The 23,757-nt window shown below is 43.6% G+C and overlaps 1 protein-coding gene across 1 annotated transcript in view; it reads right to left on the bottom strand.

The window, feature by feature from the left end:
- The window catches only part of ATF6 (activating transcription factor 6), a 70,757-nt gene that overhangs the window by 5,994 nt on the left and 41,006 nt on the right, over positions 1-23,757 (bottom strand). Inside the window, exon 14 of the mRNA XM_031061665.1 lies at positions 10,452-10,536. Coding sequence (XP_030917525.1) covers positions 10,452-10,536 — 85 coding nt within the window. The remainder of the gene's footprint in view (positions 1-10,451; positions 10,537-23,757) is intronic.

Genomic DNA, 23,757 nt, shown 5'->3' with positions numbered 1-23,757 from the left:
TTAGCATCTAATTATCCAAACAGTTTTTATTGTAACCTGCCCTAGCCCAATCCAGAGCTTATGTTTAGGGTAGCAGGGCTCAGAAAGCATGAGCTTCAGGAGTTGAAGGCACCAGCTGCACTCTGCTGCACTGACCTGCTGAAGGGCTGCAGGTGTCCCCACACATAACTCACGGGGCTCTCTCTGCACTGTCACTGCAGCAATCTTCCATCTCATCTCCGTTGAGAAGCCCTGACTGTCCTACCCAGCACATCTGGACAATGTTTCCATCTGAAGGGTTGGTATACACTACCAAATAAGTATATAAATGAAGCAGTGTTACAGACTAAAAATACGCTCACTGCAACAACGCAGCAGGATTGCTAAAACATTTACAGATTGGATTGTTGGACAGGATTGTTTGAGGCAAGGGAGAAAGTTATAGTGTGACCCAAATAACTTCCCTTTTTAAAAGCAAATTCCCACTTGGAACTACTCCCAAACAAAGCAGTTGCAGTGGTCTCACCTCTGTGAACTCAGCTGTCCTCAGTCCCGGGCACAGACTAAGTGAGATCCTGGCATTTCAGTCTCCAGGTCTCCTACCTCCTCTCCAACTGTGAGCCAGGCATCTCTAGGAGTACAGAAACACTGGATCCACACCATCAAACTCACCCTGACAAGCCATGAGCTGACAGCAGGAGACAGGGTTTCTCTCTTCATGCTCAATCCATTGGAGCAGTGGTGTCAGGGGTTATCCAAGGGAGATATGCACAGGCATGAGAGGTAAGCAAGATAACCAGATGAAACAAGCTCTCAGCAGCCTCTGAAGTAAATAATGGAGCCACCAGCGAGGCTGGCACTGCTGTGGGTGAGGAGCATCACCTGCCCTTAGCTTGCACCACTGTGTGGTTTCTGGAAGAGGCCAGCAGCACCTGTGAGCAGCGCGGTCAGTGGCCAATCTGGGCCAGCTGGTGCTTTCTAGTACCTGCTCTAGACTGGGAGGTCTCAGGAAGAGGGAAGGAAAGTTGGCTCTTCCCAGGGACTGTGTCCCACTGGATTGCCCACCTCCCTTTTCAGTCTTTCATGCTGCATCACTTCCTCTAAGAGAAAGAACATGAGCTACTGAGGAGATGGTCCAGTGTGGACTCAGTGTGATTGCTCTTGTTTTGGAGAGGGAGCCAATGGTCACTTCAGGAAGAGAAGACCAGACTCATCAGTGTTGACCCTCGCAGGCACTTGATTTAAAATTCCCTCAGATGCAGTATTTCTTGGAAAAAGAGAGACATTTTTGACAGCTCTGGCTGTGTATATGTGTGTTGTTGGCAGGGCAGCATTGCTGCAGGATGACCCTATTTAAAATCTAACCATCTGTGACAATGCTAATGACAAAAGGCAAAACAGCAAAGAGAAAACAAATACAAGGGTAAGGAGTTCTGCTGCACAGAAAACTCTAGGGAGTGAAGAAAGAGGCCAGAGGAAGAGCAATGCTCTTAGTCAGAACCATCCCATGCCCACTTGGGAGGCACTAAAAGGATAAACAAACTTCCCACACTGCCTGCAAATCCACTGCCTGCAAATTTACAAGACATTAAACTGCACACAGGAGAGTAGCCTAGAAAGGCATTCCAGTAAAGGCTTCTTTCAAGAACGAGGGCTGGAGGGCTTGTCCCAGGACCAGGGCACTGCTCCCTCTGAGTGCAGCAGGGACTGGGAGCCGTGGCATCTCCCCAGCACAGACCTATGTATGAATCTAAGGGTAACAACCCCTTCACTGCAAAATGAGACTGTCTGTTTCCACCTTTTAGAGAAACACTAATCTGTGAGTGAGCCTTCGCTCTTGTCTCACAAAAGCTTGCTTCCTTTCAGCAGTCTCAAAGAATCATATTTTCCCAAGGTTTCTGAACACTCTGTATGTTGCTGTGCTGAAGGGAGCACCCTTATCCTCACTGTCTCTCCCTCTGGGGCCTCCAATGGAGCACTAAGGTAGGGCTTTCCTCTACAGGAGCTGTGCTCTCTTCCCAATCTGTTGCATGTGCCAGGACACACTCAGCTCTCACAGATGCTGCCAACTGGTGCAAAACTGAGACTTCAGTTGAAGTAGTTTTTTAAAAGTTTGCCTTATTTGTCACCTGCCTGATAGTTATACAGCCTCAGTGGTTAATACCAGCACAAGAACACTTTAGTCCTCCCTTCAGCAGTGCTGATTTCCACTTTAAGTACTCCTTAACACCTTGATCCTCCACAGGCACTAGAGACTCCCTGGCAAGCCTCCTCTCAAAAATATTTTTACTATTTCTTTTATGCCTCAGGCATGCTGTTGCTTAGTATCTTTTTCTGGCTTAACTTCTTATGGTTTGACATTTAGTCTGCCAGAAATTATCCTCTTTTTTTTTCCTATTCTCTCATTTGGCTACAATGTCCATTGTTTAAAAGATATCTTCTTACTTCTATGGATTGACTTTAATGCGTTACTTAAGCCCATCGTATTTTTTTAGTCTTCTTTTAAAGATTTTTGCAGTGAGCTTTTAATCTTTAACCAATCTTCATTTGTCAGCATTTTAACCCCACTAGTTTTTCCTTTAATGTTTTCCCATTTTATTTAGCCTCTACCTTTGAACTGTGGCATTTCAAGTTGCAGGCACTTACTGAAAAAATTAATTTAACTACTGGACTTAATTTTTATTTTCAAGAGGTAACATCATGTTTGCATTGACATGGACCTTGCCTATCACCCAGTATCACTTGTATCCTGGTGTTAAAGTGTGTCACTGATTAAAGACTGCAGGCCAGTGAGAGCCTGTATTCCCTTACAGTTGAAATGTCTTTATAGCTTGGACGGTATCCAAAGAGTGAGCCGAATTTTCCACCTGTCTAACTTGAGTACATAAAGTTACCTCATTTATTTAGATACTGCAATCAGCTCTTGCTTGTAGAAGCATATTTTTAACACCATCTTCTGTCTGTGTGGGGCAAGCACTCCCCTGCACATGAGCTCCTGTGGCTCAGTGCATGTGCCAGGTACCGATGAAAGCGCTGCAGAGCCTGAGTGAACGCAGCGTGCTCTGAAAGAGACACGGCCCTTGCAAACATTTCTGTCTCCCAGCTACAGCAACAGGAGATTTACAGCTTTCATGTGCGAGTCCTACTCTGATACAGGGGTGCCTCCTTTCCCTTGGAGAGGGGCAGCTGGGGCTGGCAGCCATTTCTTGATCCACATTCACCCAGAAGGTGTTTGTGCTAGACAGGGATATGGCACAGCCTGCTCCTCTGGAGCTGCTACAGACTCAGGCAGGATGGAGTGAGATGATTTACTTTATGAAGTGGGGAATGAGCAAAAATGTCCTTCAGGAACTCAGGATGTGTTTTTCAAATAGTTTCCAAGGCCAGAAGATGCCCCGGAAGCACAGCAGGAAGCAGCAGGGGTGAGGTGGGCTGTATCAAGAGGTGAGGGAAGCGCAGCCTGCAGGACAGACCCAGGATCTGAGGAGCAGGGAAAAGCCTCCCAGCCCTGCTGGCAGGAGTCTCCTTAGAGACTAACCCAAACATTCCAACAGGCCCTCTCAGACTGTTTTCACCAGTCTCTAGGTTTACTCCAGCGATGTTCTCAAGACAGAACTCATAAATGTGAACCTCCTCTACCAGCTCTGTTGCAGCTTTTCATGTTTTTACAGGGTGAGCTCATTACGGGTAATTATGCTTCAGATCACTGCAGAAATAGAGAGTTACCAGAGCTGGCCCACCTATCACAAACATAAAACTGTTTGCCACCTCTAATTTCACACCAAGAGGAACTATATAATCCTGAATTTACAACATCTGAAGATATATTAAAGCAGATTGGCTGGGCTGGAGGCTAGAATTACAACATGCTGTGCATAGCACAACATAGCCATGATGGCAACAGTAACCTCACAGATTGGGGTGAAAGTTCCCTCTTTGCTTTGCAGCACAGCTCTCAGCACAGCGAGCCTTGGAAGAGCACACGCCCACAGCAGCATCAGCATGCAGGGCTACCAAACATCCAGGAGACACACACATGCTCATTTCAAACCAACTCTGCAACTCCACACTGGCATCCGTGCTGTCAGCCTACGGCACGGGCTTCTTTTTAATTATACTTTGTGTATTTTACAGAAGTGTATCATTCCTATGGGAAAAAAAATCTGCTGGCAAAAAAAACTCGACACTGGCATTGGAAACACTAAATACAAAGTCCAATTAATTTATTACTAATTCTCTGCCCCCTTGGCAAACAGTGTGTTCCCAGCACAATGCCATCTGCAGCAGTACCCTGTCTGCACAGGGAGCACCAGGCACGCTGGGGCTCGGCCTGCTCTAGCAAAATCCATGAGATACTCTTTTCTGTATTCATTAAGGGGCAAAAGGCACTGAAGATCCTCTGAAATAACCTTCCTGTTCTTTTGAATGCATAAAAATAGATTACTCATTTAGTAATTTAGGTAAACAGCTCATTATGAAAATTCATTAGGGAATAAGCCTTCATGATTTCATTTCTTGTTCGTTTCCTGTCTAAATAAATAAACATGAACTCAAGTGACACAGATTCCATTACTTTTGTGCACAGATTCCTGAATGCTTTCTTTCTTACTTTTTAAAATAATTTAATCTCCTTTCTGTCAAAGACAACGTATTAACAAACATGGCTGGGGAGACCAAAGCCTTTCAAAGGCAACAGTTGAAAACTTCTATTTAGGATTTAATCTAGGCAATGATCAATTCTGATTCAAAGAAATGCAGGAAAGTTTGAAGAATATTTTGTTTTGACAAACTGCACTTCTACATGACTTTGACAACAGAAACGTGAATAGCAGCATCTTACAAGATTATTAAAATCTGTTGTTAAAATTTCTTGTTAAACAATGTTCTGCCATCATTTCAATCCTGACCGCTGCAGCACAGCTTTACAAGAGCACGGGAGCAGAAGTACATCTCTGACATTGGCAAATCCTCCCAATTACAGAAGAATCACAGTAACGGTGCTGGCCCATGGCTGCACACAGGACACTGCAGGCTCTCCCTCTGTCCCAGCCCAGGCTCAGGAATCAGCTGCTGCAGTGAGGTCTAATCACGGCTCTGACTCTTCCTTCCTCAGACTTCACCAAACGACTTTTATTCCTCAACTGGCAGCTCAAGAAGCAAAAGAATGGCAGTTACAAAATGACCAGAATGACAGCATTGGAGACATTGTTAGATGTATTTTCCTACATCCTGTTTGGAGAACTTGATGGACTCCTGGGGGACTTTCCTGAAAAACCTCAGCAGTCACCCTTCCTTCATCTCACATCTAGGTTCTAATCCCACATACACAACTTCTGGAGTCTTCTGGTCACACACCACAGCTTGTAAGGCTGTGCTGAGTTCTCAGCACCTTCTGTCAAATGCAGATAAAAAGCAGAAACACTGAGGGAAGTATCTCTATATCTCATGCTTGTGTAGCCAAGAGATGTGTCCCCTATACCTGGTAGAGTGGCATGAGCTTCCCAGCCTGGTGCCAAGGACAGCAGCTGTGAGAGGGAGCCATGGGCACCATGACTTGGCTTTTAGGCACAGGGAGAACGATGAGGGACAACAGCTATGGATAGCAGGGACCATCACCCTCCTGGAAACTGCTCTGGAGCTATCCAAAGCAAGAAAGAGGCTTCCCAAAATGTCAAGCAGTAACCTTCAGGGAAGACAGCTGCTGTTCGGTCAGATACATGCTATTTTAGACCTTCCTCAATGACTGACTGCGAATTCTGTTTCTTGCTCTGAAAAAAGGACACACATCTTTTGTTTGCTTGACCCTGAAAGGCAGAGGAAGTTGAAGACTTTATTTATTCAACCCTAAGACATGGGAACTTACAGACCATTGTCACTTCCCAAAGAGCTTTTGTTTTTATTTTCCTCCTCAGCCTGTGTGGGTTCTGTTTGCCTTACAGATTTTTCATAGACAGTTTGCTACCAGCCTGGGACATCTGTGACTTGCTTGCACATGGTGGCAGTTGAAAGGAGGTTCTTTGTAGCTGCAATGCAAATAATTATGCTGCTTGATGGCAGAAATCACTCCAGTTTTGATCAAAAAGCCTTACCACTACATTTGTTTTCCACCTTTTTAATTAGAACGTATATTATTTCAGAGCACTTTTGAAGTCTGTTACCTCAGTAGGATGATGGATGGCAAGAAGGAAAGCTGATGGAACTGCTCATGAATCAGAAATTGGCTAACACAACAGAGCACATGGACTCTGCTGAAGTCAGCACTCCATTCCATTTCTGCCTTTGGGAGATTATTTTGCTGTTGGATTTCATAAGAAAAGCAACCCTTAGGAGAAGAGGGCTCCTTAAGAAGGTTAAGGAGGGTCAGGTTATCGAGGGTCACACAAACAGCTATCTCAAAGGCAGACTGAAGACAAGCCCCACTGGGCTTCATCAGACTAAGGGCCTATGCAGAATATTTATAAAAAATTCAAAACTCTCTCTGTCATGGCTGCTAATTCCAAGAAAATGAGCCTTAGATTTCACCAGGGACTTTCTCATCAGGTCTCTCACTTTTGTTTTCACCTAGAGCGCAGACACCAACCCCCAGTGAATGATGGAAAAACTTTCACATATAGGGAACTGTTTTGCACAGGGATCCTAAGAAGAAAAAAGGCCTTTTTAGTCTCTGTGTTGCTGCTAAGGAGAGTACACAGCTGTACAGACACCTAGAGCTGCTCCTACCAAGAGCAAGTGCAAGCTGTGAGAGTCCGTCACCTAATCCCAGGGAGAACTGCATTGCTGAAAGGGGCTTCTTGGGCCAAACACTGAAGTGGCTCTCTGGCACTGCCTGTCCTCGCTCCTGTGTGCTGCACAGAGCAGCAGTCCTGCTGGGCTGTGCTGGGCTGCAGAGCTGCAGGCATGCTGCAAACACAGAAGGCTTGTGCTCAGGGTGGGCAGAGTGGCTCAGCTACACTGTTCTCTATAGGTCACTTGGATCCAAAGATCCATGTTGCAACATGCTGCAGTTAAATAAATAGAGGGCTCATGGCAGATGGTTTCACTTAAACTTCAAGAAAGGCACCGCCTATATGTCAATTTGGAATTGGTGTAATGAGCCAACAACATTCTGAATTAAAATAAAAGCAAATTTAGGAATGAAACCTACTGGAGACTTAACTGGTCTCAAGTGCATAGTTAGATTTCTAAAATAATAGCTGCAATCCAGCATAACAAACATGACTTGCTTGAAAACAAAAGCCTGAGTTTAACTGTAGATTGCAGTTCGTTTTCATTCCCATGAGAAACTGCAAGATATTTCTTCTTGGAGTAACTTCTCAGGAAGGCACACCAATGGTGCCTCCAAAACCACACAGAGTTGGACTAGGACTCCCCAGTTCTGCGTTTTTCCTTCCAGGTTTACCAATGCTGAGGCCCTTAGGCACCATCAGGCAGATTTTCTGTGAGTTCTGCATGTGGTCACTGGGCAGAGGCAGGTCAGAATTGAGCATGGCTGGCTGCAGGGGCCAAGGGCAGAGCTGCACCATGGGACAGCAGCCAGCAGGGACACGGCACAAGGGCAAAGGACTGCTAGAGCATCTGGAGAGGCAGCAAAGGAAGAGCTGCCAGCAAGCATTGATTGTAAAGTGGGGGATGGCCTAGCAAGCTTGGAAAGGGGCTATGACCAGGGAGGAAGAAGGAAAAGGGAGTAGGAGGTGGAGGATTATCATGTAACAATGTATAACAAGTTCCTATACTTAAAAAAAATTAAACTTACACATATTTAACATATCTTAACATACTAAACATATTTAAATAGGCGAATATGTTTCTGTGCACCCGGACAGTGAGGATCTGGTTCTATCCCAATGCTCTCTGAGGGGCGTGGGTGATTCAGGCTGACTGTGAGAAGGAGCACACGGCACGTTAACAAGGTAATGGCTGTTTTTACTCTTTTCCAGCATACAGCAACTGAATACTTGAAAGCAAGTTTTCATCTGGAAAATTAATAACATACTGCTATTGCCTTGTACAAGATCTCCTTTTAAACTTCGATCTTACTGACTGCACACATGTGCACGTGCACATCAATTACAAGATTGTCTCTTGACAGCACAAGGACTGCCACCTTCCTCCCAGAAAAACTCTTCAGGCTGTAACCTTGACTCTGCTTTGTACACTTGTGAAAACTGCCAGATTAGTCTTGCAGAGCCAGGTAGGACAGCAGTGGACAACTCATTCCTCTCTGTACTCATTGTCCATACCTGTTCTCTGTCCCTGCAGCCAGCGGTGGGAATGGCTCAAGCCAGCTAAAGGCAGTCTCTAGTGGGCCTCAGAAGGCACCAGAACATTCTAAGTGTGACCAGAAAAGGATGACTGTCTGCTGGGAAAAGACTGTCCAAGTAGTTTAAAGGGTTGGTTCTCAACTGCCCTGTCAAGTATTTCATCTTTGGAAACAGTGTCATAGGTAAACTTTAGTGCACAATGCAAGTGATCACAAGCAAGTGATGAAGTTCTGAAAAAACTTCAAAACAAAGACCGCTTCATTTGTATTCCTGTCATCTCCTCTGCCAGGGTTGTGGCAGTAAAAAAGAAGGGCAAGGAAGTGGCAGTAGAAAAGGTTTCCCTTTTTGCACAGAGATCTGGCTGAGGCACAAGGAAACAGGGTACAAGTTCTTACACTGAAAGTTTTGCCAATTTCTCCAAAGGAGACTCGTCCTTTTCCAGCAGCCAACTCTCTGCAGGTGCACAAAGAATTAAGGTGGGCTTAAAAGAACAGCAGACAGCTGGGAGGAAAGCTCTGCTGTCACCTAACTCCCAGATGCTTGTGCAGATCAACTCCAGTCCCCACAGAGGCAGAAAAGGGTGGAGAAGCTATTTTCTCAAAGGATAGAAATGGGTTCTTCTCCAGACAGAACAGTTTAGGGAATCATTTGCTATGGTTATCAATAGTCAAACTGAAAATCAATCCAAGTTATCTACTGTCTTGTAACTTTTTCCCAACACCTGGCTGGGTGTCACAGAGGAATCCATGTTTGATGCTGTTGTTTACTTAATGCTATTCTTGTGTCTCATCTGTTTCGACATCTCTGCCCAAATCCCTGGACATTTTTTTTATTTCCTGGATTATGCTGATGTTCCAAAGAAACAATGCCGAAGAACTGATGAAAATATAATTTCACAATGTTTCATTATTTATGGATAAGATTTGTCACTGGATTCTGATGCGTATTTTCCAAATTATTTTTACTCCAGCAAATGAAAAGTTATTTCAAGTAAAAACAGGACTCAGTAAAATGTTAAGAAGAAATAATGTGTAATTTAGAAATAGTGTTTGTACTTCAGTGATAAAGTGCCCACTTGCATGTGGGCAGGTCAGCCAGAAAAGGATTTTTGTAACAGACATAAAAAGGGAGTTTCAGGCAGATAAATGCCAAAAATAATTTTGATATATCTAATAAAAATTCCCCTAGGATAGCTGTACAGATTATCACACTCGGCTGTACTGCATGGGAAAGTGCAATTATTAAAATGCTGAAAGCCTGAACTGATTCTTTTTTTCTTAGTTTATGGAAATTCGCATCAGCAGATAATGTTTTCAGCATGCTGGGATTTAACAATAACATTTGGGCTTATGATTCACATGTACTGTAAAAGACAGATGTTTTAAAAAAGCATTATGTGCACAGTTGTTCAGAAAGTGAAGTTTACACTGCTCCAGGGTTCTCAATGCCTTTGATGAGTGTGGCAGTGTGGCAGTGACCCTGTGTCCCAAGCATGTCCCACCCTGGCAATTCCTCACCATCTGAATTCATGATATATTTGTGCAGGTCATGTCCTGTCTCTCATGTGGGACTGAAATGCTGACCCAGAATATTTCTGTGCACTAATAAGCCCGTGCCCCAGTGCAAAGCTGTTTTCTCTGCTGCCCTGCAGCACAGTAACATGATGATTATTAATCCTGACCAGGCAGTGCTGAGAGGTCCCACTCACACTGAGTGTTGTATAACAGCGTGGTAAACAGCTGAGGAGGGTCAGGGAAGGCAGTCAGCATCCTAATAAACCAGCAAAGCCAAGGAATTTGCCCTGCTAAGCAAGCGTAGGAGGAACCCAAACGAGGAGATGAGGACAGTCTCCATGGGCTCTGTGAGCCACCAAGTTAGAGAGGTTAAATCCCATTCATGTAACCCTTAATCAGCTGGGTACAAATCACCAGGACTGGATGGCACCCTCCCCGTCCTCAAAGGAGCCAGAATGCACAACTGCTGGCCAAGTCCCCACCTCCCCTCAAAGTCTGGGTGACCAAGCATGGGAGATTTGCCAGTACTCCAGCTCCAGCGGGGACCCTGGCAACTAAACCCCAGTAATGATCAGTTTGACTTCTTTTGCAAAGCTGTAATGACAGACATTTGGCCTAAGATTGCTTTTCATGTATGAGTCAGTCACATCTCTTTGAAACTGTTCTCTTATCGTTCCCTTACTTCTTTTGCACTTACCATTGATGTTTACAGCTGGCAGCACTATAGACATCTTTGGTCTCCTGGTCTTGTTATGTGTGGTGGCTGGCAGTAGCAGGTGGTCCTGGAAAACAGCAGAAAAGATGTGTTAAATCTACTCTCAAAGCACAGAGCTGGGAAAACGACTTTCCACTCTCTCTTACTGGCATTCCACACTGTACTGTTTACAACAGCTCAGAAAATTCATATTGTTGAGGGAGTCTTCCAAAAGTCACAGCAATTGCTCATGCTGTGTAACCAAGAAGAAATCCCTATTGCATGCAACAAATATGAAAAAGCCTTGATCATGTGGAAAGAGATGCAAACTACTATTAAGCCCTCCTTCAACAGAGTGCTTATGTATATGATTAAAGTAATTTAACTTGACTTCAATGATATTTAAACATATGTTTAAGGACCTTGCTGAATTGAAGCTTTTACTTGCACAGCTGTTTACTTTCTATGCAAGTCGTCTTGCTCTGTGAAGCTCTAGACCACATGCCTTGTGCAGCAGGACTGCACTGCTCAGAGCTGGGCTGGGGTGTGAAACACAAGCTCTGCTGACAACACCTTCCAGGGAAGTTGGATGGTGAAGCTGTGCTTTAGTATCTGATCTTTCCTGGGCGCTGCTGTAAGGCAGCAGAAACTGCCCTGGCCTGCAAGGAGAAACACAGCCTTTCTCCAGGGCTCTTGTGCTGCTGCTGAACTCAAGCTGCTCAACCTGCAGCCTGGAAAAATATGGTTCTTCCCTTATCAATGGAACTTAAAAGCTGTGGTCCAGGCATCTCCCATATTATTAAGCCAGTCTGATGCTCTCCTTTCACGCTTTCCCATGCTTTTCCCATACAAACATCTCATAATTCTGGGCAAGGTTATCTTTTTGGCAAAGTGAATTAGACTTCCTTCAGGATACATTAATTTATTAATGTCAGGGTAACTGTAATTTTGCCATTTAAAAATATAAACATTACAGTGTTATATGCAAGATTTGGGGAACTGAGTTGCACACAAAGTTAGGTGTCAAATACGTCAAGATATTCTGTAGATACATTGCAGAAATACCACTTTCTTTCTCTTTTTTTCCCCATCAAAAATTTCCCTCCCCCAAAACACTAAATGACTGACCATGAGAAGAAAACATTAAATAAATGTCTGCAAAAAACATCTTGGTAACCAAAATTATAAAACCACTCTGGTATAATTCTCAGATCACGTATGTAATTCCCATTTCACTTCTGAACTGCTTAAGATTAAGAAAACATTCACTAAGACGATGAACCTTACATAAAAACTCTTCTTGAAATCCAACGTTCCCAAAGGAACAGGCCTAAGATGTCCATTAAATTACATTTTGTAACAATGCCCTTGCCACAATTTGATGACTATTTTTAGCAGACCTTAAAAATGCTTATACTGTTTGGTTTTTTCCTTTTTCAATGCTTCTGAGAGTCCATCACTACCTACCAAACCACAAGTACTGCACAGATGATCACCTGAGAGTCATTACAAGTAGCAACTGCTTTTTGCTAACTAATCTGAAGACTGGTGCATTAATCTATGCTGCCTTATAATGGCACCTTTATTTACTGTATGTATAAATTGTATTAAGAGTTACCACAAGCATTTTGCAGTTGCATTCAAACCTGCTTTGGAGTTGCTGCACAAGCTCCCAGTGATTCAACAGGAACTCTGGAGAAAACAGACAAACAAAAAGCTCTAAACCCAGACTGCCACCAGGAGCTAATGTGCAAGATGCACCCATTGTCTGGAAGCTGCCCATCTACGAAGAGACATTTTATAAATCTGGAATTGGTGAAATGTATCCATCTCTCGAATCATCTTTATCTTTCATATGCATTGTGGCAATCAGTGCAAACTTGCAAAGTTACCTAACTACCCTCATACGTCACTGAAGTTGAAGGGTATGCTGTAGAATATCAGATATCCTGACCACAGTTAGCCACCCACAGCATTCTCAAGCCCAAAATTCTTCAAGCAGTCCAAACCTTTTATTTGAAAGCAAAACAAAATAAATTCTATGCCACAGAAATGAGTGTACAGATTAGTGATTTGGAAGATATCAGACATTTAGAAGCACTGTTTGAATGCATTTCTAAAATGTCACGTGCCATTCTGAAGGATGCTGAATTGCATCCCAGAAGGGGCTGTCACACTCATCCCTAATTTTAAACAGTAGACAAAAAAAACCCCAAAACAAACCTAAATTAAAATATTGTTTGTGATATTAACACATGGTATAAAACTGAAAATGAATAAAAGCAAAATTTGCAAGTCAGCATCTGGCTCAGGAGCATGAGTGTCAACCAGAGGCAGAATAAATCAGAACTATTACCCAACAACAGATGGCTTTGGCTTGGAGCAGGAGCTGCACTTAGATGACAGTTTAAACAGACTAAGCAGACCTGAGACTGCTGGCAGAATGACTGGAAAAATATCAGCCTGGAAAGAATATTTCAAATGAGATCCTTGCTTCAGCATTCTCATTTTTCTTTTGATCATCTCTGCAGTTCTGTGATACTGAAGCCGGATGAGATGGACAGACAGATATAGACACAGATACAAAAAATCCAGCCATGAACACGTTACCTTAATTCAGTTAAGTCTCAACAACACATGGGACTGCAATAAGGATTCTGAGGTTTCTTGTGTATCAGATCAGTGTTATCAGGGCTCCAGCAGGGATAAAGCTTTAGAGCCTCATGTATCTCTAACCCCACAGCCAAACGGCAATGGAAATTCTGTCCCACTGTGCTAGAATATTCCAAAAATACTGCTGCTCCTGCAGCTTCAGCCTCAGTCTGTGATACGTGGTTTGGTACCCAAAGTCCCTCCTACCTAGCTGCATGAAAATGTGGAGACGTTTTAGCTTTCGTTTTCTCTTTGTTGTTAAAAAAATTGGCTTTAACTCTCATAGTTTTAAGGATATAAACAAAACATCATCACTGCATACCATGAAGCTTCATAAACAGAGGGAAAAATGCTAGGCATGGTTTTTTTAAATTTAATTTTGTTTCTTAAACTACCATCACCTCTAATCTGGACTCTTGGCTTTTAAATTAACCGAACTGGCAATAGTGCTTGTTTTGGCTTTTGCAATGCATATCCCATCAGGCACAGCACCTCCCAGGGAGCAGTCCTGCACCTCCTCCATTCCTGCTTCATTGTGAGACAGAAACACACAGGAATTAACCCTCACAGTATGCCCACGACAGAGGAAAATATTCCAGGGACTGTTTGGAGGAGTGGGGCAGCATTTCAGAGAAGCTCATGTGACACAGGACACAAAGGAGAGGATTTCCAGCCCCGCAAGGCGCTGCACTCTCAGCATGAGCTGTCCTTCCTGCTGTCCCAGGGGTTTCTCTCTGTCAAATCAATTCCCCTAGATTTTTCTTACCTTCTTAGTTGCTGTGCTTAGGTATGGATAAGTATTTTTCAAAAGGCTTTTCTGAGGTCTTAATTAAGGACTCTTGATTGAGATGTGCTTTGTTAGAGCATATTTAGCACATCTGCCTGTGTGAACACTGCTGGTCATGCTGCTGCCGAGGCTCGGGCCCCTCCGGGGGGCTTGGACCATGTACCCTGCAAAGTACAGATGTGATCCATGTGGGAGCCAAGGCTCCAGGAACACAGCCCCCGCCCCACTTCCCACAAAGACTTTGTCAAGATGTCCCAGCGAGCCCTGCTCTTCGTTAAGAGCTCCATCTCTGACAAACCTTTTGCAAAAACAAGGGACATTTGTTGCTCTACAGCAATAAAAGCTCAGAGGAGACTGGATTAAAATACCGAAGGAAAACTTTAATGTGCTATTCTGGTAATTTGCCTTGACGAGGAGATTTGATCTTTACCCTGGCCTTGGAGACTGCTCTGTGCTAGAATGTTGCAACCAAGGCAGTTGCCAGGGTAGAAGGGGCAACAGGAGCCAGGCATGCCAAAGGGCACTCTGCCACTCTGTCCAACAGCTTCCCAAGGCTTTTTACAGCAAACAAACACTGGAGCTGGGCATTTTTTTCATCTCCGTTTATGACTAAGAAGTCTCCCAGGGAATTGTGCGCCTCAACCTCTTCCAGCCTGAATCTTCCTGCTGTGGTTCCAGGACCACATTACAGCCGCTGCCGACCCAGGCTGAGCTGATGCCTCAGGTTTTAGCTTTTATATTTTTCATATTCTGTGCTGCTTTAGTGTGTAGTTCTGAGCTTCCTCTCTTCACAGAGTAGCTAGACAAAACAATTCCTTCCCTAGCTTGGGACCAAGGAGAAACACCCAAATCTCAGGCCCAAGAGCATAAACAACATGGACTGAAGAGAGAAAAACAAGAAGGAGGGGACTGCTAACCTTAAAGCTGGAATTGGACAATTAACTGCAAGATGCAAATGGAGCAGAACTTATAAAAGTGAGAGACCCTGTGACTGGTTGTGCATTTTGTGACCATTTTGGTTCATCTTGGGTGCAGCCCTGGCTGGGCTCTTGTGCTGCCCAAGGTGGATCCATTGAGGCCTTTAATAAATCCCTACTTTATTCTTTAACTCTGTCCAGCCTCTGTTCTAGCTCAGCCTTCACAAGGCATCAGAGGAGCTCCCCACATCCTACGGAGGGGCTGTTTTTCTTAATGGCACAACTTTTGGCAGTTTTCAACACCTCCTGACAGCTTAAAACCTTATCTGTTCACTATCTGACCACACCTAGTGAGTGACAGAAAACAAGTGCTTTTTTGATCATACAAAAATTGTGCATCAAATCCATGCACTGTCTTTTGACCCTATTTTTTCTGAACATCTTCAGAGATTTTGAGTCTGACATAACACTGGACCTTCTTTACAGGTATGCTTTTGACAGTACAAAGGATCTGCAACAAAAATATGCTCTCCCAGGCCCAATACTGCATGCCACTTCAGAGACTGATTCATAGTACCAATACTCCAAGGAGCTAGACTTCTTAAACCCCTGGGTTGGCAGAGCCCCTGAGCCAGTTTTTTTTCCCACAGACTACAGATTTGACACTTTAAAATTTCAGGATCATTGTTTCCAGCTTTTTGCTGTTACCAGAGATGCGATGTGTCTGTCCTGTTCTACACAGGCCACTGACCTGGCCCTGAGCAGCATCCCAGCCTTTGGCACACAACTCCTGGCCAAGAAATGGTACCTGAGAACTTCATTCTCAGGAATGCAGGGCTGGATGTCAGCAGCTCTCCCAACACGAAAGGAGGCTGTTCCCCAGGGAAGAGAACTCACCAATGTGCACTCAGAGCCAAGAGGCTGATTCTCATCTACCCCAGCAGCTCCCAACAGTGCAAAGCACAGAGCTGGATGTAAATGGGAGTCGGGCCTTGGCATTTCTGGTTTCCTCTTGCATTTCAAAAAGGACATGTATGAAAGTTTACAAATTTGTAGAGGAAATGGCTGTATATTTTCATTATTGATTCACTTGGGAGACGGCAGCCATACAGTGCCCTGAGGTTACACCACAGTGGATGCAGCACTGGTCCATCTGAAAATGCCAGAAGTTCCTGAAACACTGTCTTCACCATCAGTGGATGTTAAACTGGGCAGAAATGCAGAGGGGAGGGTGCCTCTGGAAACATTTCTGACCCTTATATCTGAAAAGCATAGGGATGCTGTTGAGAATAGAAAAAAAAAGGAAAAAAAAAAGAGAGGAAACCAATTAAAACCTCTGCACAAACTGTGACTCATCGCCACCACTCTAGCTCATCATACCATAACTTAGTAAAGCTGGCTTGTTTTTAAAGTTGATCTGTTGAGTTTTTTTGTTTGGTTGGTTTCTGAGGTTTTCTTTAAAGGTAGACCTTAGAAATCCAAGGAGATTTACTTACCTCATCATGGCTCCTTACAGGGAATCCATGACATGAAGAGTGTGGGAGCAGGTGAAAAATGGGATAATGACTGCAAGGAACCCACAGAAAACCCACAATAAAATTTCACAAGGTATCAGCCTCTCTGCAGCAGCTCTTGGCAGCACATCCTGAGAGCAGCTTTACCACTTTAACAATGCCATTTAACTTAATTTGAAGTTGTACCAGTTCTACCTATGTTAACCTTGTGTTAGCCAGCACACATTTACACAGTTTGAGTTTGTAGCACATTTAAAGAAGAGAGTTTGTAATTGAGAATTCAACCCCTAATCACAGCATCTAACTACTTTTCTAGGTTTTAAGGGATGGGGAGAAGATTGTCCCAGAACAAGAAAGCTCCAAAAAGTAGTGGGAATAGAGATTGTTTTTCTGCTTTCATTTTTGCCAGAATTATTCCTTTTCACCCCATTGCTGTTTCAATCCCTGTATTTCTGTGCACAGGTGGTTTTTACAGCCTATTCTTTGCACACAGTGATGGAATGAAGTGATGAGATATGATTTTTAATTTAAGTGTTTTACCAGAAATAGCTCAATCCCACAGTCAATAAAATGTCCTCTAGTGTAAGATTACACCTTTCTGCCATTCCCAGACAAATTTTCATAAATAAAACCTAACTGCACTTTGGAACAACTTCTAGTCACTGTCCTGGCAGAAGAAGGAGTTGCTATCCAGTTTAGCTCCCACATGAGAGACCTTTTAATGAAGAAGTCTTTAGTGCCTTTTATTGTAAATTGTGCTACTGCCAGATGTGATATGGGCTGGACTCCAAAAGCAAACTACCTGGAAAGCACCTCACTGTGACTCAGAGGGCCTTGTGAAAATCCCAGAGACCTCAGAGGAATGGAAAATTCACTCTGTCACAGCTTCCTTCAGAGGAGTTTCCCCCTCCGTCCAAAGGCAGCACTGCTGCTTGTCCACAAGCAGGGCTCAGCTTTGCAGAGTTTTCTCTGTGTAAAGGAGAACCAGTAGCAAAGGATCTCTCCTGGAATAAGAACCTGAAAGGTTATGGAGACTACTAAGGATAACAGAGGCCTGCTGGGTTCACAAACATGCAAAGCATTGTGGAGGTGCACAAGAGGCAGCTGTAAAGCAGGTGTATAGAGGTGAAAAATACTGACATACTGCTCAGTTTTTCTATTTTCATGGTTTATAATTCCTTTGTTCAACATACAAGGCCAAAGAGGAGGAATTATGTCTTAAGATAACACTGAAATATGCTGGTAATCAGGTATCTATAGACTCTACCTCGTGGGCCTCTGGGAAGGCACCATGTCTCGCTCCTCCAGTGGAGGAGTGGAACACGAGTGTGCTTCCAAAGACAAGCTCATCAACCTGTCCTACTGAAACACCTATCTTCACCCTGTTAAAGTGACACCAGAGCAGCAAAATTACCAGCTCTCTCAAGCTTCCTGTTCCTCTGCAAATCCCTCATTCTGGAATTACCCGAGATGAACCTGCTGCATTTCTATCCAAGCTATTTCAGTATCATTTTTGACTTGCAAGACATCCAAAAAAAGAAGCACATCATCCTTGCCCTGTGAATAGGGAATGTCCCAGGAAACCATAGTTTGCAGAAGCTTGAATGGAGCACACGAGTGCCAGTCCAATTGCAAGGGAGAATGAGGTGAAGGAACCCCATTTGGACTTTATTTCTCTGATAAATGTATTTTTCCTTGTAGTTTTGTCCTTTTTGATTTGAATAGGAAGGGAAAACGCCATGTTACCACGGAGGGCACAGGACAGAGACTGGACAGAAATCCTGCCAATTAAACTTGCCTGCAGAACTGCTCTGCAGGGCCAAAAGTAAAGAACAATGCATGCATTTGCCATGATGTAATTTTGGTTTGGCAGCAGATTAAAAAAAAAATTCCTAAATGCAAAGTAAGAGGATGTGAGGGACAGAATTCTATGTCTAAGTGAACAGTTTTGGTTAAAATCGTATAGGAGGTTCTAAAGCATTCTTAAAAATGCTATGGTAATTTCTGTGTGTGTTATTTGTGGAAATTATCTGCATTTCAAAACAAACTGGAAAAGGTATGACTTCTGTGCCTCAGAGAAGGAAAGAGAATCCCAGCTTGTACTGGTGGGAAAGTTTCTCCTTTATGTTTGATAAGGATCAGATTTTCTTCTAAAGGCTCTCTCAATCTAACCAGCATCATAAAATTACAAATGTTTGCTTCAAATTGTTTGAAAATTATGTTTCTCTGCCATTTTCTGTCCTTCCCAGAGGCTAAAGAAGCACAGAAATGCAGTTCATCTGTAACTCCCAGCCAAGTCTGTCAACTGTCTTTGCAGATTTTACAAAGTTGTAAGACCCAAAAGGAATTAATTGTTTTATTACTATTATCCATAAAAAGAAATACTCCTCCTTCTATAATTCACTGCAGCAGAGCTCTGCTTTTGCATAGCATCTGCAGGCTATTAGTTTTGCAACTGCAATCTGTAATTGCAAAAACATGTAATTTAGATAGGGCATGTGAATGCAGTCCAGTAAAACCAAAAAGGATATAGTCCAGATTCTCTGCTTCTCTCACAAAACACTAACTGAAAGTTTCTATACTTGTCAGCATGACCTCAGGTCTTCTACAGAAGAGAAATCCTGGATTCCCAGAATTGCTGCTCTGCTGGAGACTGCCCCAAAAAGCACACACAACTCCAACTGTAGAGGAGAATGCTCCCATCAGCAGACATGGCTTTTCTGCAGTTCTGCCTTTTGCAGCCCAGCCACACGGCACAGAGGTAGCCAGTGCACAAAACCAGCGCAGTTCCATGGGCACACTCCTTAGAGGGGAGTGGGATCTCTTCAGATCCCATTCCCATGAAACAGAAGCTGCATGGCTAAAGAGAAATTGATGCCAGGCTTTCTCCAAATGCTGGCTCAACGTAACACTGCACTCCCAAATCCGTTTGCTAATACAGCTGTCCTCTGCTTTCTCTTCCAGCTGACTTCAAAGGACAGTGAAGTACTAGAACACTTTGATCTCACTTTGTGGTGAGATCATCCTGAGAGCTCTTCAGAGCCCACTTGACAATGCCACAGCCTACTCACTGTCAGCAACAGCCTTCTTCCACACAGGAGGCTGGACCAGAGCGCTCTTCTAAGCAGCACTTCCAGGATCCATAAAGACCTCTTGAAAATCTGTCAAGACCATACTTCTACCTTGTCTTTTCCCTGACTTGCTGACCTCTCAAGGAAAGACTGTGTGAGAAAGATGTTGATAGCAATCAGGGTTAAATACACACGAGAAACATTCAGGAATAGCTACAAAAGCTCAGGAAAGGTCACACAGCCTGTGACTGAATGCTCTTCTGGCAGAACAATTTCATTTCAAGGCAGGAGAAAGGATGCTTTCTTACAGTGCAAAAATGCCCACACATGCAGGCAGCTGGGGATTCAAGAGAACTTTAAAATCCTAATCAGAAACAACTGCTAAGTAGAGTCAAGACTTCAATTTTTTTAAAATCAAGGCAATTAATTTGATCACAGTGTGTTCAGTCCTACAACACATATGGCACAAGAGCCAGCTCTAATCTGAAATTACTGTCCTCTTGCCTTCTGCAGCACCAGAAAGAACTTAAACCTCCCATTCAAGCTCCACACTATGCAAGACAGCTGCAAGCCAAGAAGTAGAGCACTTGCAGTTGTCAATGCAGCAGACTGGGCATCTCAGACAGCTCAGCTAAGGAAGCTGAGACAGTCAGAATTTGGACACAAGATGCAGGATTCAATCTGAAGGGCAACTTTTATTAAGTGGAACCAAGCATGTTCCCATGCAAAGAAAAACATTATATATATTACTGGTGTACAGGTGAATATACATTTAAAGCTTTGAGTAAAAATACTACTAGACTGCAAAACTTCATTTTACAGAAGCTGTTAATTATTCTAAAAAGTGTGCACAATAGGCACATTTGGCACAACAGGACCCAACTGTTCATTAGCCCAAAATCTGAGCACACACAGATGCATCCTTGAGTTGAACACCTGGGATTTACCTTAAGATATGTTTTACTGTCTGCAGAGAGAACATACATGTCCTTTGCAGTCAAGATATCAGGTACTGGATTCAGATCCGGTTTGAGGGAACAAAAAGACAACTGCAGCTTACATCTCACAGTCATTGTGACTTTCTCCCTTTCCTGATCCATCCAGGATCTGTGATTGTTGTCAACTTGCTGGAAATATATTCACTGAGAGGGGTAAACAAACAAATTGAAAGCATGGCTAATGACAAGAGAGAATAAATTAAGTCTAAATTAAACTCAGATCAAACCCACTGGGAGCCAAACTCAGGGTGCTCCTCTCTCCTCTCCCTGCTGGGGCAGCCCCAGCTTGCTGCTGCTTGCTCTTGAGTGCCTGTCCTGGTTTCAACTAGGAGAGACTTATTTTTCTTCTTAGCAGCTGGCACAGTGGCTGTTTTGAATTCATGTTGACAACACACCAGGTTTTTGGCTGTTGCTAAGAGTTTACCCCAAATCAAGGACTTCTGGCTCTGGCATGCTCTGCCAGCGAGCAGGGGCACTGCTGGGAGCCTGGACAGCTGACCCAAACTGGACAAAGGCACATCCCACACCACACAATGCTGTGTGCAGTACACAAACTGGGGAGAACCAGCCAGGATTGCTTCTTGGGACAGGCTGGGCATCAGTCAGTAGGCGGTGAGCAACTATACTGTGCATCATTTGCTCCTCTCCTCTCTCTCCTTTTCATTATAGTTGTTACCACTTTTATAATAATATTTATTTTATTTTAATTATTAAACTGTTTTTATTTTACAAGGTGTACTTTTTTTTTCTCCAATTCTCCTCCCCACTGGTGGGGAGACAGGGCATGAACAAGTGGCTGCATGGTTCTTATTTACTGGATGGGGTTAACCCATGGTACTGCCCAAGAGCAGACAGTGGCAGCTTGATTCACATCTGCAGCCAGAGAGATGCTGCTTCTGAGAGCACAGCAGATGTACAGGAAATTAGTAACAAATCTTTCCTAATTGTGGAAGTTGCATCAATTACACAGAAATACATCAGAGGACTGGAAAGTCTGGGTTAGAAGTGTTTGCTGTCCCTCAAATTCTTGGAAAAAGCAACTGACCGTGAGCTAAGTTTCTGGGGATCTCCTCCTCCCCCCATCCTTTAGCCTCATATGCCAGGGTACCTGAATCTCTCTCTAAACCTCTATGAAGTTAACTCCGATGAGATGGAGGTAATCACCTCCCAAGCAGCAGCAAGAAATGATGTTTCACGTCACCATGATGGTGGTCACAGGCAGAAAGCGGTTTTATAAACAGAGGCAGTACTTTTACTAAACTGCCTTTGACCTGGTTTAAAAATACACATCTCATTTGCATTGTCAGTACCGGCTGTGTAAAGCAGCTTTGAAAGCACCTTTTTATGGAACCTGAAGAACTGGGTCCTCTGATTTCACTGCTGAAAGCAGTTTCTCCTTCCTTGCAAATCATGCCAAAGCTGAATAAAAGAATACCTTTTAATAATCACCCACAATGCAAATGCCACTGCCAAGCCCCCAAGAACAGAGCAACACGGCACATAAGAAACACATGGAGAAAACCCAGAAATAAACACTCTTCTCAGTCACCAGTCGGTTGCATTTTTGCCTGAACCCCCCAGCTTTACTCAGAGCTCTGCAATGACTTCAGCTCAGAGCTGGGGGGGTCTCTGCACATCCTGGCAGCAGGGACAGGCAGAGTTCTTGGGCTGCCATGGTTGGGCAGTGGTCTGGCACACTCCGGCCATGGCTGGGGCTCCAAAGCCAAACTACCTTCTGTTTCCCTCAAAATGCTGGTGCACAGACAACATGGTTTGAATATCAGGATGTAGTGGGCTGAATCCAAACTCGATGGCAGCATTTTAAGCCGCGCAATGTGTATTACATTACAGCTGCTTGTTGGAAAGATGTTACTCATCCTGCAGATCCTAGGCCATCTGTATGGCTAAGGATTCATCAACTATTAATAGCTTCTTCTAATTAAAGAGATATTCAATATAATAATGTTAAAGAAGTTATTGCCTCTGTTAGTAATAATCTCAGTTAAGAGAGTATGAAGATGAAGCTCTCTTTATTTTTTTGCCTATTGGTTTGTATTTAGCCCAGCCCAATGAGCTTCCTTCTTTTCACATTTGTAACTAAGTTTCACTTCTAGGTTTCACTTCTAAATCTCAATTCTGAGTCCAGATTTTTTGCAAAACATCTGCTCTGTTTGAATTTCTAGTCTTGCTGAGGAACGCATAAATCAGTTTTTAGAAACAGAGATCATTTTATAAGTGAAAAAGTACTATAATAAATCAGCATTTTTCCCTAAAAAGAACCCCTCAAACCAAAACAAGAAAACAATCTGATGGAAAATGGTCTTAAAAGCATATATAAGGTACAGGACTAACTCTTACTTGGAAGCAAAAAGGATGCCTGATATTGAGGATTCTTCATTAATCACCCCTGAGCTACCTGAAGTGCCCTTCCGAATGGCTGGGCATAGCCTGAGCAATCTGATCCCCATGACCACCTAAAACAGGAGGGTCCCTTCTCCTTCCCTGCCAGCCTCTGGCAATTGTCAGACTCTCCTGAAAGTGCCCACAAGCCCTCAGGCTGTTTTCCCATCCAGATAATAAAATAAAATGGCCCAAAGAGAGACCGGAGTACTCAGAGCCAAGGAACTGGCATGGACAACAGGAACCCTCCTTTCTCGTGCTGACAAACCATGAGAATGACTCACTGGTCTGTACCCTTAGAAAGGCCTGGGATCTGCTCATTTAGCTAGGGGAGAAAATAAATCATCCAATTTTGAACAGTTTAGAGTACTACAGTGCTGTACAAGCCATCACACAAGCCACCTGCACTTGACCATTGTACAGCTGGTAGAAAACGGCAGTTTCCACAAAAAAGCTTTCTTGTGTGACAATAGCTTACTTTGATCCTGCTCTGAAGCCTGAGAATGCATAAACAGAGGTGTGAACTGGTGCATGAGCACCACACTCCTTGTCCATCTCCTGACACCATGTGAGTAACTGCCTGTCTGCCACAGCAACTGAATTAGCAAGATCACAGGCACCAGATTAGATAAAAGAGAGGGAAAGGTCAGCTTTGGGAAGATGAAAACGTGGGGATGCTTGCTTGCACGCCACTCAGAAGACATCAGGCTATTGCTTTCAGGCTGGGCCTGTCTCTCTTCCTGCAGAGTAATATGTTTTCTTCTATCACTACTTGCCAGCTCTGCACCACATTTAGAACATAATAGCTTGAGCAAATAAAAGCCTTTCATCTCCCAACTCAGGGTGAGATTAATTTTTTCCAGGTTTAGCTCTCTCACAGAGTTGTCTGGGCTCCTTTTAAAACTTACAGAAGGAAAGGCACCTCTGGAAAGAAATCCAGTCCATGGAATGGTAGGTGTTTGGGATAGGT

The sequence above is a fragment of the Geospiza fortis genome, unplaced genomic scaffold (genome assembly GCF_000277835.1).
Source record: "Geospiza fortis unplaced genomic scaffold, GeoFor_1.0 scaffold5, whole genome shotgun sequence".
Taxonomy (NCBI): Eukaryota; Metazoa; Chordata; class Aves; order Passeriformes; family Thraupidae; genus Geospiza; species Geospiza fortis.
Note: the sequence above shows the minus strand (reverse complement) of the source record. Positions and strands in the feature narration are given on the sequence as shown.